A 15,469-nucleotide genomic window follows, 5' to 3' on the forward strand; every position below is an offset into this window, starting at 1 on the left:
ACTGTGTAACATAGATTAGAGTTTTATGGATGTTAAGTGACACTTTCTCATGTTGGAAATGTTTCAATTGGAAATAGAAAATAAAGCAGTCCTTTGAACAATATTTTGAATCAATTACGAAGTTACTTACGTTGAAATCAGTATGAGAAAAATGAAATCAAATGTTAATGAAGCATGCATCTTAACATTCTCTACGACTTGGGCTACGGTCAGTCTTGCTCTGATCGATGTAATAAATCGATGCCATCCAGTTGTTCTTTCGGAGTTATCTCTTAAAAAAATCAAAGTGTCATGAAAAATTTATTTATTCCAAATGGAAACATCTTCAGGTGACCCAGAGATGATAATTCATGCCCAGTGAATGACTGACTAAGTTTCATATATATTCATCATTACTTTATGAATGGAATGAAACTCTAATAGATATCAAAATCGAAGAGAGTTACACATGTATTAAGAAAATATGTATTTCCAATTGAAATTTGAAACATTCCCCTTGTCAATGACCCTTCACAGTAGGATAAGGCAAATATCTTCTGGAAAATGAATTTCCTCCCAGAGTGTTCACCTATAGACCAGTTTCGGAGTGTTACTCCTCATCAATGCAAGACAGATACAACCAAGACAATGATGTGGGTGGCACTTGTCTGATTTTAGCGTATCTCGTGGTATATATGAATCCTTCGTCTCAGAAAGAATATGTTGACTACAGTGGAGTAACATGAGTTCAATTCCGAAAACAAAACCGTAAACAGGAAAAGAGCATCTCCTAACATACATTAGAATCAGTTTGAGGACTGTTTTGAGCAGGAGATATACATAAGTGTTAAGATATGAAAAGATTCACCGCTCCCAATGTCCCTACACAGCAGAATACAGCAAATGCCTGACGATTAACAACCCTGAAGAGCTTATGCAACATATTTTGTTTTATTAGGATTTTGGTATTTTTCTGGCTATAAATGGACATTCACTGGGCATCATTTTATTTTGTATTCGGTACAAAATTGGAAGTTTTAAGTATGAATTGGAAAGTTACACTTACATATCAATATCTTCATCTTGTTTGAACTCGAAATCTTGATTGGCGTGATATTGAATAGAGCAAGGAATGACGCTGACGACAGAATTGAATCGTTGTCCGATTCCATTTTCTTTGAGGACTTCCAAAATTTCATCGCATCTGTCACTGGAGTCTATGGGAAAAATAACCAGTTGATAGTTATCTTGTTCTCTTCCACACCAAGTCGAATTGGTTATGTTCATTTCAATTAAAATCGTTTGCAGTGCCTGAGAAAAAGAATGATGATTTTACCTCGAAAGGTTCAACACTATAAACTTTACTGTGATCATGAATAACATAATGGTATGGTATTGTTTCATAAATTCCAAACACATTTAGATATGATGATATATACAGGGCTATTCAAATTCGTTTCTGTACATGGGGATCTCGTAAACGATAGGAGATACAGTGTCGGTTAAATTATGGCAAAGTTGCGTATTTCAGAGACCTATTCAATGATGTGAAGAAATCGAATATAGCTCTTTTGGATCTGGAGATATACAGGAAAAACCAAAAAATCCCAAATATTTTTTTTGCATTTATCTCCTTAATTCGCAGTCATATTGAAAATCTGTCCACATTTTGCTACTGGCACTTGATGTGGGCTTTCAGAATATATCCATGAATGTTTTATACACGGTGTCATCTGACTTGGGCCACCCACATGAATTTTTGAATACGGACCTGTATTTTTTGTTAATGTTTTTGAATCGTAGACGTTCACTTCATACTGAGAAATTAAATTAAATTTTATATTTCAGAATTTTCCGGTAATATTCGATTATAATTGTGTGAATTATTCCCTTTTAAATTACGGCCCTGGAAATTGGTTGACTGAGTTGAATAAAAACACAATAGCAACTTTCACGTCTCCCTATGTACCATAGAGTTTTTCGAGAGTTTTTTTTTCATTTATAGGTACCTATTCATATTTTTCCATTGCTCTGAGCGTTTTCTACAGTGAACTTCGAATAAGAAATTTTTTTATGATTATCCGAAACATATCTACAACAAAAATATAATATATGTGTTCTGATGAGCAGAAAAAAAATGGTAGCAATAGTAACATCCGAAATGGACACAATAATTATAATGAAAATTGAAATGAAGTAAGTAATTTATATACAAAAAAAATTAATTGTGCAATAAACGTTCGAATTGGAGTCCTTCTATTTCGAGACAAATAATAGGACAATAAGATGGTCTGCAAAAACCAAATCTTACTATTTTGGACTATTTTCTATGGGGGACATTGAAAAATAGAATTTACGGTGGCAGAGAGATAGAAAATGTGAAAGAGTCGAGATTGAGGATTTTGAATGATTTCGCAACAATGCAGCAAATAAGTGTATTAAGGGCAATAAATAATATGAAAAACCGAGTTTAAAAATGCCTCGAAATGGAAGGACTCCAATTCGAATATTTATTGCGCCCGTAATTTTTTTGGGTACCTATATAAATTACTTCATTTCAATTTTCATTACAATTATAGTCTTCGTTTCGGATGTTATTATTGCTATAATTTCTTTTTCTGCTTATTAAGACACATATAATATATTTTTGATGTAGATATGTTTCAAATAATCATAAAAGGTTTTTTTATTCGAAGTTCATTGTAGAAAACGCTCAGAACAATGGGAACAATATGAATAGGTACCTAAAAATGAAAAAAAACTCAAAAAAACTCTACGATACATAGGGAGACGTGAAAGTATATATATATATATATATATATATATATATATATATATATATATATATATATATATATATATATATATACGCTGTGTCCAAGATAAGAATGAACAGCATGGGGATATCGGATACGGGGTCGATTGAATTAGAGAAAAGTAGTGCATTTATGTGCCTAATAATATGTCATTTAGAAAATCTTAATATTCTGAGTAGTTTCGGAGATATCCATGAAAAACCGATATTTGAGAATTTCGTTTTTATTTTATCCTAGCTTTATTTTCAAAGGAAATGTAAAACAAATAGTACTTTTCCGTGGACACTTCTTAAGGACTACAAGATAATGTAAGCAGAATTTTTCCGCAATGTTTCGTCTTTTAGAAAACATTATCCACTTTATATTTTTATATGGGCCGAAACTAAAGTATACCCAGTATGCGACTCCATTTTTCATTATAAATACAGCAACGTATAACACAATATGATTTCATACATTTCTCGCGCAAAATGAAAAGCTTTTTTTTCTGCTGCTTTTTTTCAATTTTAGATAGTACCTCCGCGCTGGCAAAAATTACACATAATGTTCTGATGTCATGAAAATACTGATGTTTGGAAGAATTTTTGACGTATTACCCTTCCTACTTTTACATCTCGTTACCTACATAATTTGTGTTAAAAATGGAAAACAGCAGCTTTTCGAATACTGAAAAATTTCATTTGTTGTCCTGTTAGATTTTGTGCCAAAGAAATTGTGTTGATGCCAAACGTGCGTACTCTAATAAGTATCCAGAGAGGCAACAACCCGGTAAATCAATATTTAGTTCCTAATCTAAAAGAATACGGCTCATTTAAAAAACGTGTGGTTTCCCGACAAAATCAATCTAATGAAGAAAGTCAGCGTGATGTGTTACAGGCCGTTGTTGAAAATCCTGAGACATCCACTCGCACCATTGAACGTAACACAGGAGTAGCCAAATCCACCGCTCATTCATTTTAAGAAAAAATAAATATCATTCATATAAGGTCATTTAAGACGGAGTGAACCATCTGAGTATCCCGAACAACAAAATTAATTCCAATTAGTTCGAGTGGTTCGTGCAACTTATAATACTAATAATAATAATAATAATAATCTATTCTCCTCTATCCAGATCACTCTGTCAAGATAGTTGTTCTGATTATTGGAGTCCTTGGTGGAATGATGTCTTCACTACTCTCGAATTTTAAAATCATACCGGCTTGCCGCACTAAGGCAGAACTCTCAACCGCACAGATGCAGAAGGCTGTCACTGCGCTTGCTCAGGGCACATGATTCTCGGACCCAATGATCATTTACCCCACGGTGTGGGGAGTGGTCATTGGTAGATAATGCTGGCGCGCCCTCCCGAATGTATCGGGGCTTCGGGGGATAGAGCCTGACCAGCGCACACTACGGTGAAAAAAAAAATAATAATAATAATTCCGATCGACCCGCTTGGAGGGGTCAGAGGCAACGTGGTGGGGCCCATAACGATGATTTGCCTACCAATGACAACCCTGGGAACGACAACGGACGCTTTGAGTGGACGCATGAGCTGAGAGATAGCCTTATGCATTGCTACGAGAGTAGTGAGCCCGCGCGAAGAGGATACATGGCGAGATTGCATGCTCTGTGGTGTGAAACACATCCGGAGCATGCCGCCTTTTCCGCCCAAAATCTTAGGGATTACGTATCCTATCTTCGGCGGCAGGGCTATATAGCTCCTCCCAGCCTGCTAACGAAGTGGTAGAAGTGACAGTTCTACCACCCGTTGGCACGGCTGGAGAGGAGACTCGCATCATGCCACCAATGGAGTCAATCAGAACACGCAGGGCGCTCCACAGGATTAGGCCCCTGAAGCCACAAGAACTAGCTTGTTTGGATGCGGAGGTTCATAGTGTTCTAACAGAAGAGGCTGACATCTGGCAAATCAACACCGCTGTGTATAACGTCGTCCAATCGCTTTCCGAATCGGAAGGACGAAATCCCGGCCTTGCGGTTCGGGAGATTGAACGGCGTGTACACAATTTCGCATGAGCTCATCTTGCATTTGCTCAGATGCCTTGCGGTACTCGATAACATAGTGAGATGCATTGAACAACTGATACCACTTTGGCGAACTCGCTTCACCATAACATCTGGTCAAGCAAGAGTCCAAACAGGGTGGGTCACTTTCAGAAGGGGTGTATTTCAGGGTGATTCTCTCAGTCCCCTTCTCTTCTGCATCTCACTATTGCCATTATCCGTTGCGCTCAGAAATACTCAAGGGTATAACTGTGGCACCCCCGGGAACCGGAGGCACATGGTCACCCATCTGTTTTATATCGATGATCTTGAACTTTATGCCTCTGGAAAGAAGGATCTCCATCAGTCCTTGAGGGTGGTGGAAGAGTACACGCATGCTATCGGTATGAAATTTGGGATAGACAAATGTGCAATGGTCCATCTCAAAAGAGGACGGTGCGGGGAATACGAAGAGGATGTGCAGCTCGTAGATGGAAGCATCCTACACCATCTGGATGCCGGAGAGACGTATACTCACCTCGGGATGGAACAACGCCACTCCCAAGAGGTAACAGCAGTGAAAAACTCTCTCCGCGGCAAGTATCAGCAGAAACTTCGACAGATATGGTCATCAGAACTGTCGGGAAAGAACAAAATAGCTGCAACAAATATGCTTGCCGTTCCAGTCTTACTCTACTCGTTTGGAGTAGTGAAGTGGACTCGGGAGGAGCTGTATCAACTCGACCTAACAACTAAAAAAATGATGCATCTCTATAGGAGTTTGCATCTCAAATCGCCCGTTTCACGCTTGTACTTCCCCCGACAACAAGGAGGCCGTGGACTTTCGAGTTTGGAGTGTCTACATGACAGAATGGCACTGGATACAGCCTGTAAAGTCGTCAGGAGTTCGGATCCCCTTCTCTGCATGGTCCGTGACTATGAGAGAGCAAGAATTGGAGCATTTCTCCTTAGGGCAGCTGCCTGACGTTTGCTTTTCTCAGAGCGAGTGGGCTGAAGTCGGAAACTGAGGAGTTCATCATGGCTTGCCAGGATGGTGTCTTCAACACCTTAGTCTATCGCAGTCGCGTGATGGGTATAGAGGTTCCTGACACAAGGTGCAGGGCCTGCCGCGAGGCTCCCGATACCCTAATGCACTTGCTATCAGCATGTTCATCATATGCAGTCTCGGCCTATATCCATCGACATAACGCGGCCCTAAGAGTGCTATATTATCATCTACGGCACTCTCACAGTATTGACGAGACACCGGTGTTGCTCTACGCTCCGGGGGATATTGAATCCGTTGTGGGGAACGAGAAGTGCCGAATTGATTGGAACTATTCGTTCACCACCCTCAGACTCATACAAGCTAATAAGTCTGATGTAGTCCTTCTCGATCACCAGAGCAAAACGATATTTGTCGTGGAGTTTTCAGCTCCTGGCGAGACGAATATCGTCAGAAAAGAGGAGGAAAAACGGATAAAATATCGAGATTTTCTCTTCGAACTTCGCAGACTCTATCCAGATCACTGTCAAGATGGTTAGTCTGATTATTGGAGTCCTTGGTGGAATGGTGTCCTCTCTACTCTCGAATCTTGAAATTATACCGGCTTGCCGCACTTAGGCAGAAATCTTAGCCGCACAGATGCAGAAGGCTGTCATTCTAGGCTCACTGCGTTTGCTCAGGGCACATGATTCTCGGACCCAATGATCCCTTACCCCACGGTGTGGAGAGTGGTCATTGGTTGATGATGCTGGCGCGCCCTCTCTAATGTATCGGGGCTTCGGGGGATAGGGCCTGACCAGCGCACACTACGGTGAAAAAAAAATAATAAATGGGCTTTATTCATTGGCATACATTGTTTATGAAGAAGAAGTAAATACAAAAATCAATGAACGGGCGAAGTTCAGCCGAGGCTGTTTTACAACTTAACCTGGGGGATAGCATGTTTTATATAGGAATATAAAAATAATTACCTAGTATACATTGGTGAGTAGTTCATAAATCTTTGTGAAACTAAGAAAAAACAAAGGTTATAAATTCCAATGTAAATATTGAAAATCTATTTATCCTAAATGAGGTAAAATATATAGCAAAACATACACACATGTAGCACATAATTTTTAAAAGCACAATCAAAAAATAGGAAAGTTTGAAATATATGATTGTTTTTGTAACTTTTAGCAGTTTTAAAAAAAATTCACGTTTGGGAATTTGTTCTTAACAAATTGTTCGGTTGACAAACAATAAAATTTTTGATAAAATTTTGTTTTGTTAATTTATAGAGGAATGTCACTTATGAATTTTGAAATTTCCTAACTAATTATTTGATCATTTGAAATATGACGAAAACGATCATAAACAATTAAAAATCATTTCATTATGAAGACAACAAAATAACGATAAATTAATTGGCGCTCCGGGGCGACTTCATTGATTCCAGTGGCGCATTTGCTTTTTCAGCTGCAGGAAAACCCGGAAAAACCTGCAGCACCATATCATCTGAAGATCTTGATCTGCCAATGATCTCGCTCATAAAACAAAATGTAGGGTGTCTCCAGAGGCTCCAATAGATTCAATACATCGCCAGAACACTTCGTGACCCGACTATCGTCAAACTTAAACCAGTCCGTTTCGTCTTTGACCAAGGCGTAATAATGACCAAATTCAACGACAGAACCACAGTGAACAATGACTGCATGAATATTATAACAGTGGTCTGCTAGATTGAAATGTTCATCTATTTCGAACCTTCGATTAAATTGACTGGTGCCTTAAAACAGTCAGTTAGTTTGGCGCATGTTTGGCAATACAGTCGAACATCACCTGTTAAAAATATCATTTTCAGATGATTTAACAATAACCTTTGCACAGACTGGTTATTAGTTATATTATAATTTTTACAAATACTCACATAGTCTATTTGTTTATGAACACTTTATAAAAGTTTTTTGTTCATCTTACCGAATGTCTTCATTTAATACGAAAACAGGAATACGACAATGAATATTAAAAAATGTATAAAAATACGTCTATTATTCATGTTTTGTTACTATTAAAAATTATAACTAACAAAATATTAAAATGTTTTGAAAAAGCAAATGCGCCCCTGGAATCAATGAAGTCGCCCCGGAGCGCCAATTGATTTTTGTTGTTCCATAATTTCATGATTTGTATTACTTTCTTTGAATAATGAATTTCGATTGAGTACACTAATAAAAAGAGCTCCACGAAGGAAATTATTTAAACATTTTTTAAGGTCTTAAATGCAGCCGCAAGTCAAGTAAAATATTACTGAATAAAATTAAGATTAAGATTATCTTCCAACTAGAATCAATTTTTTATAGTATTCAGAATACACCCTGAATTTTATAAATTTTTAAATTGATATTTAATAATTAAAAATTTTTCATGTTCTCGCCGCGTCCCCAAATTATGATTAATAAAGATAAAGGTCAGACTTTTTTGGAAATTTCCTCCTCTTTGAGGATCTTCGTTTTAAATTTATCAATTCTTTATAGTTTTTGAAATATTTGCAAATACCTAAATACCTTCAATTTGTTTATACTTTTCACAATTTTTTATGTGCTAGAAAACGGTTTATGCAAATTTTTCTATATATTTTTTCAGATCTCTCTTCTTCACCATTTTCAACTTGTCAATCAATAAACTCACCATGAATATTACTGGAAGTCTATCCCAACACCGAACCGTTCTTTTTTAACACTCCGACACGTATTTCGATCACCAAGTGATCATCTTCAAGAGGAAAAAAATTTTTTAATCTTCCTCTTGCAGATGATCACTTGGTGATTGAAATACGTATCGGGGTGTTGAAAAAGAAAGGTTTGGTGTTAGAATAAAACTCCAGTAATATTCATTACTACACCAAAGGTTCCAAACAGTGCATTACAAAAACTCACCATCTGCATAGACTGACTTCCTTTGCGTTTGGTCTCATCTGAAGGAAACAATGGTTTTTTGATTGACTTCCCTTTTTCACTCCCACATTGTTCAACGTGTATCAACTCAGGAAAGTCAATTACTGTAACTTTTTTCTTAATATCTTTTCGCAAGTATTTCTCGTGAGCTTCCGTAGGAATACTAACAGTAAACACCACTCCCGACATCCCGAAAATCAACCTAATTCTTCTGCCATTACATTCGAAATACTCGTTCAAAATAAAGAGAAGTGTTTTTTTAGGTGGTGATTTTTTGTCAACTGAAACAAACAATTTACCGAAATGTAAATAGTCCAGTGAAATTGAGAATAGTAATAACTGAAATCTGAAGATGCATATAAAAATATTCACTAATATTAAACAAAATATTATTATTTGAAATTTCAAAATATACTCAATATCAATACCTCATTTTGTCCAATGGAATATTGTTGCAGTGCTAACTCATATTATAGAGATACATGAATATCTTAGATTATATAATGTATCCATGACTACTGGAAAAAGCATTTATTATGTGACTAGTTCTTGTTAGCTGAGTAGGTAATGGTCTCAAATCTCACTGACGGTATACTATTTTTTCATCTTTTCCACCACCAATTTTAAAAAATTTCAATATCAAAATTGAATGAAATAACAGAAATTAGAAGTATTTTTGATTTTCAAATTATAATCATATTACTCCTCGTATCCCAAAGATACGAGTCATAGAAAAAGTACAGTGCTGATACAACAAATACCATGTTACCTTAATACGTTCGATAGTTGCTCAGTTCTATCACGTAATTAATTGATAAGGTAACTTCTAACATTTCAACCTTGAAGTAATCACAATATATATTTTTCGGGAAAAAACTCTTGGCTTTCTATTTATACGTAATCATACAGAAAGTGGAAAACTTGCAAAGGAAGGAAAACACTTTTCCATTTTCTATATAATGATGGAGAAGTTGAAAGCTATAATGTTTTTTCCAAAAAAAAATCTTATCTTTACTTTGAGAAGAGCGCCAGCACACAAAACATATTCCTAAAAACGAAAACCATTTTCTGAAACATTGAACTAGTTTTCATAGTGTTTTTAATTATTAACACTCTTTTATTAGCTTCACCTGTATGTATTTTTGTTTGTCAGTTTGTTTTTAACTCTCCTTTTCATTTCATATTCATTCCCGTTTGAATGCTCGGGATCCGTATTTGACAGAATTATCGACATTAGTACTTGATCTATTCGCAGACAGATGTCGCTGTACGTAACCTCCTGGATATGAATCGAACTCACTTTACATGTATTTTTTCATTTGAAAAAAGTATTTTTTTTATTAACACGCGCGCCTGCTGCCTTATTTGTAACCCTCCTTTGCGTGCCTGCTGCCTTCCTTGGACTTGGTAGCTGATTTTTAGGCTCCCTCTCCGGAATCAGAAAATATCAATAGTCATTTTTTTAAACAATATACGGCTGATTGATCTCAAAGTTTAGATAAAATAAATATAGTTTTGAAAGACCAAAAACACGTTTTTATAGCTTACGAAACTAAAAAAATGAAAAATAAATATATTTAAAAAAAAACTAAAAAACACGCTTTTAAAGAACATTGAACTAAAAAGTTGAAAATATTTTTTAAACAAGCTTAAAACAATAACGAACGAAAAATACTAGTATTATTGTGAAAAAAGCGGGGGCGCTTTGTACCATATTTTTTGTATATCAAGAATAATTTCGAATTGAAGGGGTTATATTTTTAGGAGTGATTAATTTTTGGGAAAGAAAGTTTTTGGCTTTCTACTACTCCATCTTGATACAAAAAAAAGGGATGGGGGAATCTTCCAAAGAAAAGAAGAAAGTAATCAATATGAAAATAAGTAACTCTATACATGGATGTGTAGATCATACAAAGAGGTAACTTTCAAACACAAACTGAAAGAAAGTCCTCCTGAAACAGCTACTCTCATATAAACATTGGATTACACGAAAGAAAAAAATTCTTTCGAAACAAATACTTCTATATGAACACTGAATTATACAGAAGATACTTTTCTCCACTCAGTTTGTATTTCAAACATTTGTTGTGGAATAAAAATCAGATATCATTCACATGAGTTCTACTTTGAATGAATGGTAACAAATTGCACTTACATAGAACACTGTCACCCTCACTGGTATACACCGATGTTTCGCCTTAAGACACTTGCCCCAAGGCTCTTCAGTACCAAATTGGATAACATTATAGAAAATACACACAATTCATTCATGAATTACGATTTTTTAATGTCACGGAATAAGCTTGATCTGCTTATGTCATCGATGACATCGTAATGACATTCATTCATCTATTTGATTAAATCCCAGCCAAGAGGAATCTTATTTGAATTGAAGGGGTTATATTTTTAGGAGTGATTAATTTTTGGGAAAGAAACTTTTTGGCTTTCTACTACTCCATCTTGATACAAAAAAAGGGGGTGAGGGAATCTTCCAAAGAAAAGAAGAAAGTAATCAATATGAAAATAAGTAACTCTATACATGTATGTGTAGATCATGCAAAGAGGTAACTTTGTGTATACCAGTGAGGGTGACAGTGTTCCATGTAAGTGCAATTTATTACCATCCATTCAAAGTAAAACTCATGTGAATGATATCTGATTTTTATTCCACAACGAATGTTTGAAATACAAACTGAGTAGAGAAAAGTATCTTCTGTATAATTCAGTGTTCATATATAGAAGTATTTGTTTCGAAAGAATTATTTTCTTTCGTGTAATTCAATGTTTATATGAAAGTAGCTGTTTCAGGAGGTCTTTCTTTCAGTTTGTGTCTGAAAGTTACCTATTTGCATGATCTACACATCCATGTATAGATTTACTCATTTTCATATTGATTACTTTCTTCTTTTCTTTGGAAGATTCCCTCATCCCCTTTTTTTGTATCAAGATGGAGTAGTAGAAAGCCAAAAACTTTCTTTCCCAAAAATTAATCACTCCTAAAAATATAACCCCTTCAATTCAAATAAGATTCCTCTTGGCTGAGATTAAATCAAATAGATGAATGAATGTCATTACGATGTCATCGATGACATAAGCAGATCAAGCTTATTCCGTGACATTAAAAAATCGTAATTGATGAATGAATTGTGTGTATTTTTTATAATGTTATTCATTTTAGTACTGAAGAGCCTTGGGGCAAGTGTCTTAAGGCGAAACATCGGTGTATACCAGTGAGGGTGACAGTATTCCATGTAAGTACAATTTATTACCATCCATTCAAAGTAGAACTCATGTGAATGATATCTGATTTTTATTCCACAACGAATGTTTGAAATACAAACTGAGTAGAGAAAGGTATTTTCTGTATAATTCAGTGTTCATGTAGAAGTATTTGTTTCGAAAGAATTTTTTTCTTTCGTGTAATTCAATGTTTATATTATATGAAAGTAGCTGTTTCAGGAGGACTTTCTTTCAGTTTTTGTCTGAAAGTTACCTCTTTGCATGAACTACACATCCATGTATAGAGTTACTCATTTTCATATGGATTACTTTCTTCTTTTCTTTGGAAGATTCCCTCATCCCCTTTTTTTTTGTATCAAGATGGAGTAGTAGAAAGCCAAAAACTTTCTTTCCCAAAAAAAGAATAATTTCGTTAATTAAAATATTTTTCAAATATTCATGCGAAATTTGAATTCAAAAAACCTCATACCCTCATACTGCTTTCAAATTTTCAGCAGTTGCATTGAATGGCTGCCTCAAAAGCTAGATAATAGGTATATTGAAGTTGGCAATGTAACAGAATAGAATCGAATTGATTTGGGGAGTGTCTAGAGGCGTTCATGTTGATAAGTAGAATATGGAACCCCTGGCGTGAATTTTACTCATCTTCTGATGGTACTAACTAACTTGGTTAGCGGAACACGCGTCGAGATACAGCATTTTTGTTCTGGTGAGGGAAAAGTGTTTTAAATGTTATGAAATTATATTTCTGTTTCAGATAGGGCCAATGTCATTCCAGTTGCATTAGCATCTTTATTACTTATTACAAATATTTAATTAAAAATTTTTTCCTTCATTGAAAGGTAATATATTTAAAAAAAAATAAACAAGGAGTATAACGATGAGAGTGGAACCTTTGGTGTGGAAGTTGAATAATTCTCAGAGCTGAAATCGAAAGACAATTCATCTTCGGCCCCTGTTCAATGCCCATTTTTGTCAGTTTCAAGTTAAGAACTCATCTTAGGCATAAATTATAGTACAAAGTAATTCCGACTCTAATTAGAAAGGAGTATATTTTCAGGATAGAACAGTTTCTGGGAAAGAAAGGATTTCAGCTTTTTACTTCTCTATCTATATACAAAAATTGTGGTCAACTTTCAATTGAAGAGAGACATTCAACGAAAGTCATTTTTGTGGAGGAAAAATCAGTTTTTTATCGACTTTTAAAGAAGGTAACAAATACCCAAAAAAGGTCGATAAAAAAGAGAGACATCAATTAAGTTGAAAATGAACGCTTCATAGAGATGTGTAAATCATGCTCAGAAGGTACTGTTAAGATTCAAATTGGAAGAAAACAAATCCCAAACAATTACTTTCACATTAACATTGAATTACATAAAAAAAGGTCTTTCGAAAAAACTACTTTCAACTTCATAACAAATGTTTTGAGAACAAACTGAATGGGAAAAAGTGATTTTCGTATAATTCAATGTTCACGTGACAGTAATTTGAAGGTGATTGACAATGTTCTATGGTGAATTTCATTAGTTCGGACTTCCATTGACTAATATGATATAAATGATTTGAAATCCCCGATGGAATCAATAAAATTAAAATGAATAGCTGAAAATAACAATTATATTTAATGAAATTACAATAAAATGAATACAAGCAACAATTGAAAATTAAACAATTGAAAAAATTTGAATATTTCAAGCCAATGAACTTCACGCCGTTTCGATTGTGGATACTAACAAACACGGTTATTTTGCTTAATATAATTGTTATTTTCAACTTTTAATTTTAATTTTCTCGATACTTGTTTGTGAGGGCTTTTACCTGATTGTAATTGAAAGTAACTTCTATGCACGATTCAACCATCTTTGTGCGGGGTTTATTTTGTACTTAATAGATTCCTACCTTCCCTCCAAACTTTCCCACATTTTTTGTTGAAAGATAAAGGAATAGATAGTCAAAAACCAGCGGCGGCTCGTCAGAGGAGGCAAGGGAGGCTTAGCCTCTACATAAAATTTGAGGCTATTCAAGGCAATAAATTAAAATATATTGACAAATAATTATGATTATTTTTTTCTAAAAATGCTTGGGTATCATTACTTCACCATTAATTTTTAATATAAATACCTAATATGCCCGAAAAAACACTATCACTCACTATGTAGTACGTACCACACTGCATCAACAAACCTCAAACGCACCGCCCATGAACGAATAACGAAGAAACCATCAACCCGAAATAATAAACGCCATAGATAGATAGATAGATATATTTAATGAAGCTTTCAATTTGAACAATTGATGAAACTCAAGTCATATAAATGATTACATTAACAATACAAATGACAGTTAATATTAATATAAATAAAAGCACGTGGTATAGGTAAATGCAATAAGTATATGAAAATGACAGGAACAAATAAGTAAATATCGCAGATACGTTGATACGTTGCAAGGGAGCCAAGCCTCCGACCGCTTTAAAAAACACAAGCTCCGCGAGACCGATCCAACCAGCGACATACGTCCCGATTTGTAATTTCAGTTGCAGAAATTATAGCGTTAGAGGAGGCTAGCCTCCAGTTGGTCTCCGTTAGTGTACGACTGCGTTTGTTTTTTATTTAATTATTCAGAAGGGATGCTGTGAAGGACCGGGACTGAAAAATATTTCGGTGAATCGTTTTAGTGTTTCTTGATGTGTTTTTAAAGTGTTTTCTTTCAATTTCAAGGTGTTTTCAGGTTTTCACTTTTCGGTAAGTTTTTTTCCATTTGTTATGGATAAGTTGGACGAAATTAAAAATCTGACGATATAGTCGATTACTTGCTGACAAATAATTTTAAATCTTTATCTTATGATGATAAATTTTACATTATTGAAACTCTGGAAAGGCCTCAACCAAATTTGATTTCAATTAAAGCGTCAGATAATCGACAAAATCGAGGATTTAATATTAGTTGGTACGATAAATGCGATTGGTTAACTTTTTTGTTGGCCCTGTGTTTTATTTTCCGTACAAACCGAATACCAAACGTGATCTAAAAGAGGATACTCCGATTTAAAAAATCTAAGGAGCATATATTTTCGTATTATAAATTAAAATTGTTTAGCAAAAAAAATATAGCAATAGCTTTAGATACAGCTCAAAATAGGCCATAATTTCTTTTAATAATCAGGTTAGGGAAAATCGGTCGAATTTAAAAAGACTTATCGATATTACAATTTATTTGGGTTCCCAAGAATTAGCTTTTCGCGGACACGATGAAACCGAAGATTCGATTAATCGCGGCAATTACAATGGACTTTTAATGTTATGGGGCAAATATGACTCACAATTTGGCACTTTTTTAAACGGTAGCGTTTCTTCGGGCACCTCAATCAGCATTCAAAATGAGCTTATAGACAATGTGGCATATATTATTAAGGAAAATATAACCAAGAAGATTGAAAGTGTTTCTTTTTTTCCATGGGAAATTGATGAAACTACCGCTATTACCTGAACATCACAAATTTCAAT

The 15,469-nt window shown here is 34.9% G+C and overlaps 2 protein-coding genes across 4 annotated transcripts in view; one reads left to right on the forward strand and one right to left on the reverse strand.

Annotated features, from left to right (window-relative positions):
- Positions 1-9,191, reverse strand: part of LOC111504799 (uncharacterized) — a 36,656-nt gene extending 27,465 nt beyond the window's left edge. Inside the window, exons 1-4 of one of the 2 annotated variants that reach the window (XM_074179050.1) lie at positions 9,152-9,191; positions 8,706-9,004; positions 1,046-1,290; positions 131-271 (exon numbers count right to left, since the gene is read on the reverse strand). In XM_074179050.1, coding sequence (XP_074035151.1) covers positions 131-271; positions 1,046-1,290; positions 8,706-8,912 — 593 coding nt within the window. In that variant the 5' untranslated portion in view covers positions 8,913-9,004; positions 9,152-9,191. The remainder of the gene's footprint in view (positions 1-130; positions 272-1,045; positions 1,291-8,705; positions 9,005-9,151) is intronic. The other variant, XM_074179049.1, reaches the window with a different exon arrangement.
- Positions 1-15,469, forward strand: part of pip (heparan sulfate 2-O-sulfotransferase pipe) — a 530,582-nt gene that overhangs the window by 178,587 nt on the left and 336,526 nt on the right. The gene's annotated exons all lie outside the window — the stretch shown is intronic.

The sequence above is a fragment of the Leptinotarsa decemlineata genome, unplaced genomic scaffold, assembly GCF_025532065.1.
Source record: "Leptinotarsa decemlineata unplaced genomic scaffold, Ldec_3_MD MMD2_tig00004307_RagTag_RagTag, whole genome shotgun sequence".
NCBI classification, from domain to species: Eukaryota; Metazoa; Arthropoda; class Insecta; order Coleoptera; family Chrysomelidae; genus Leptinotarsa; species Leptinotarsa decemlineata.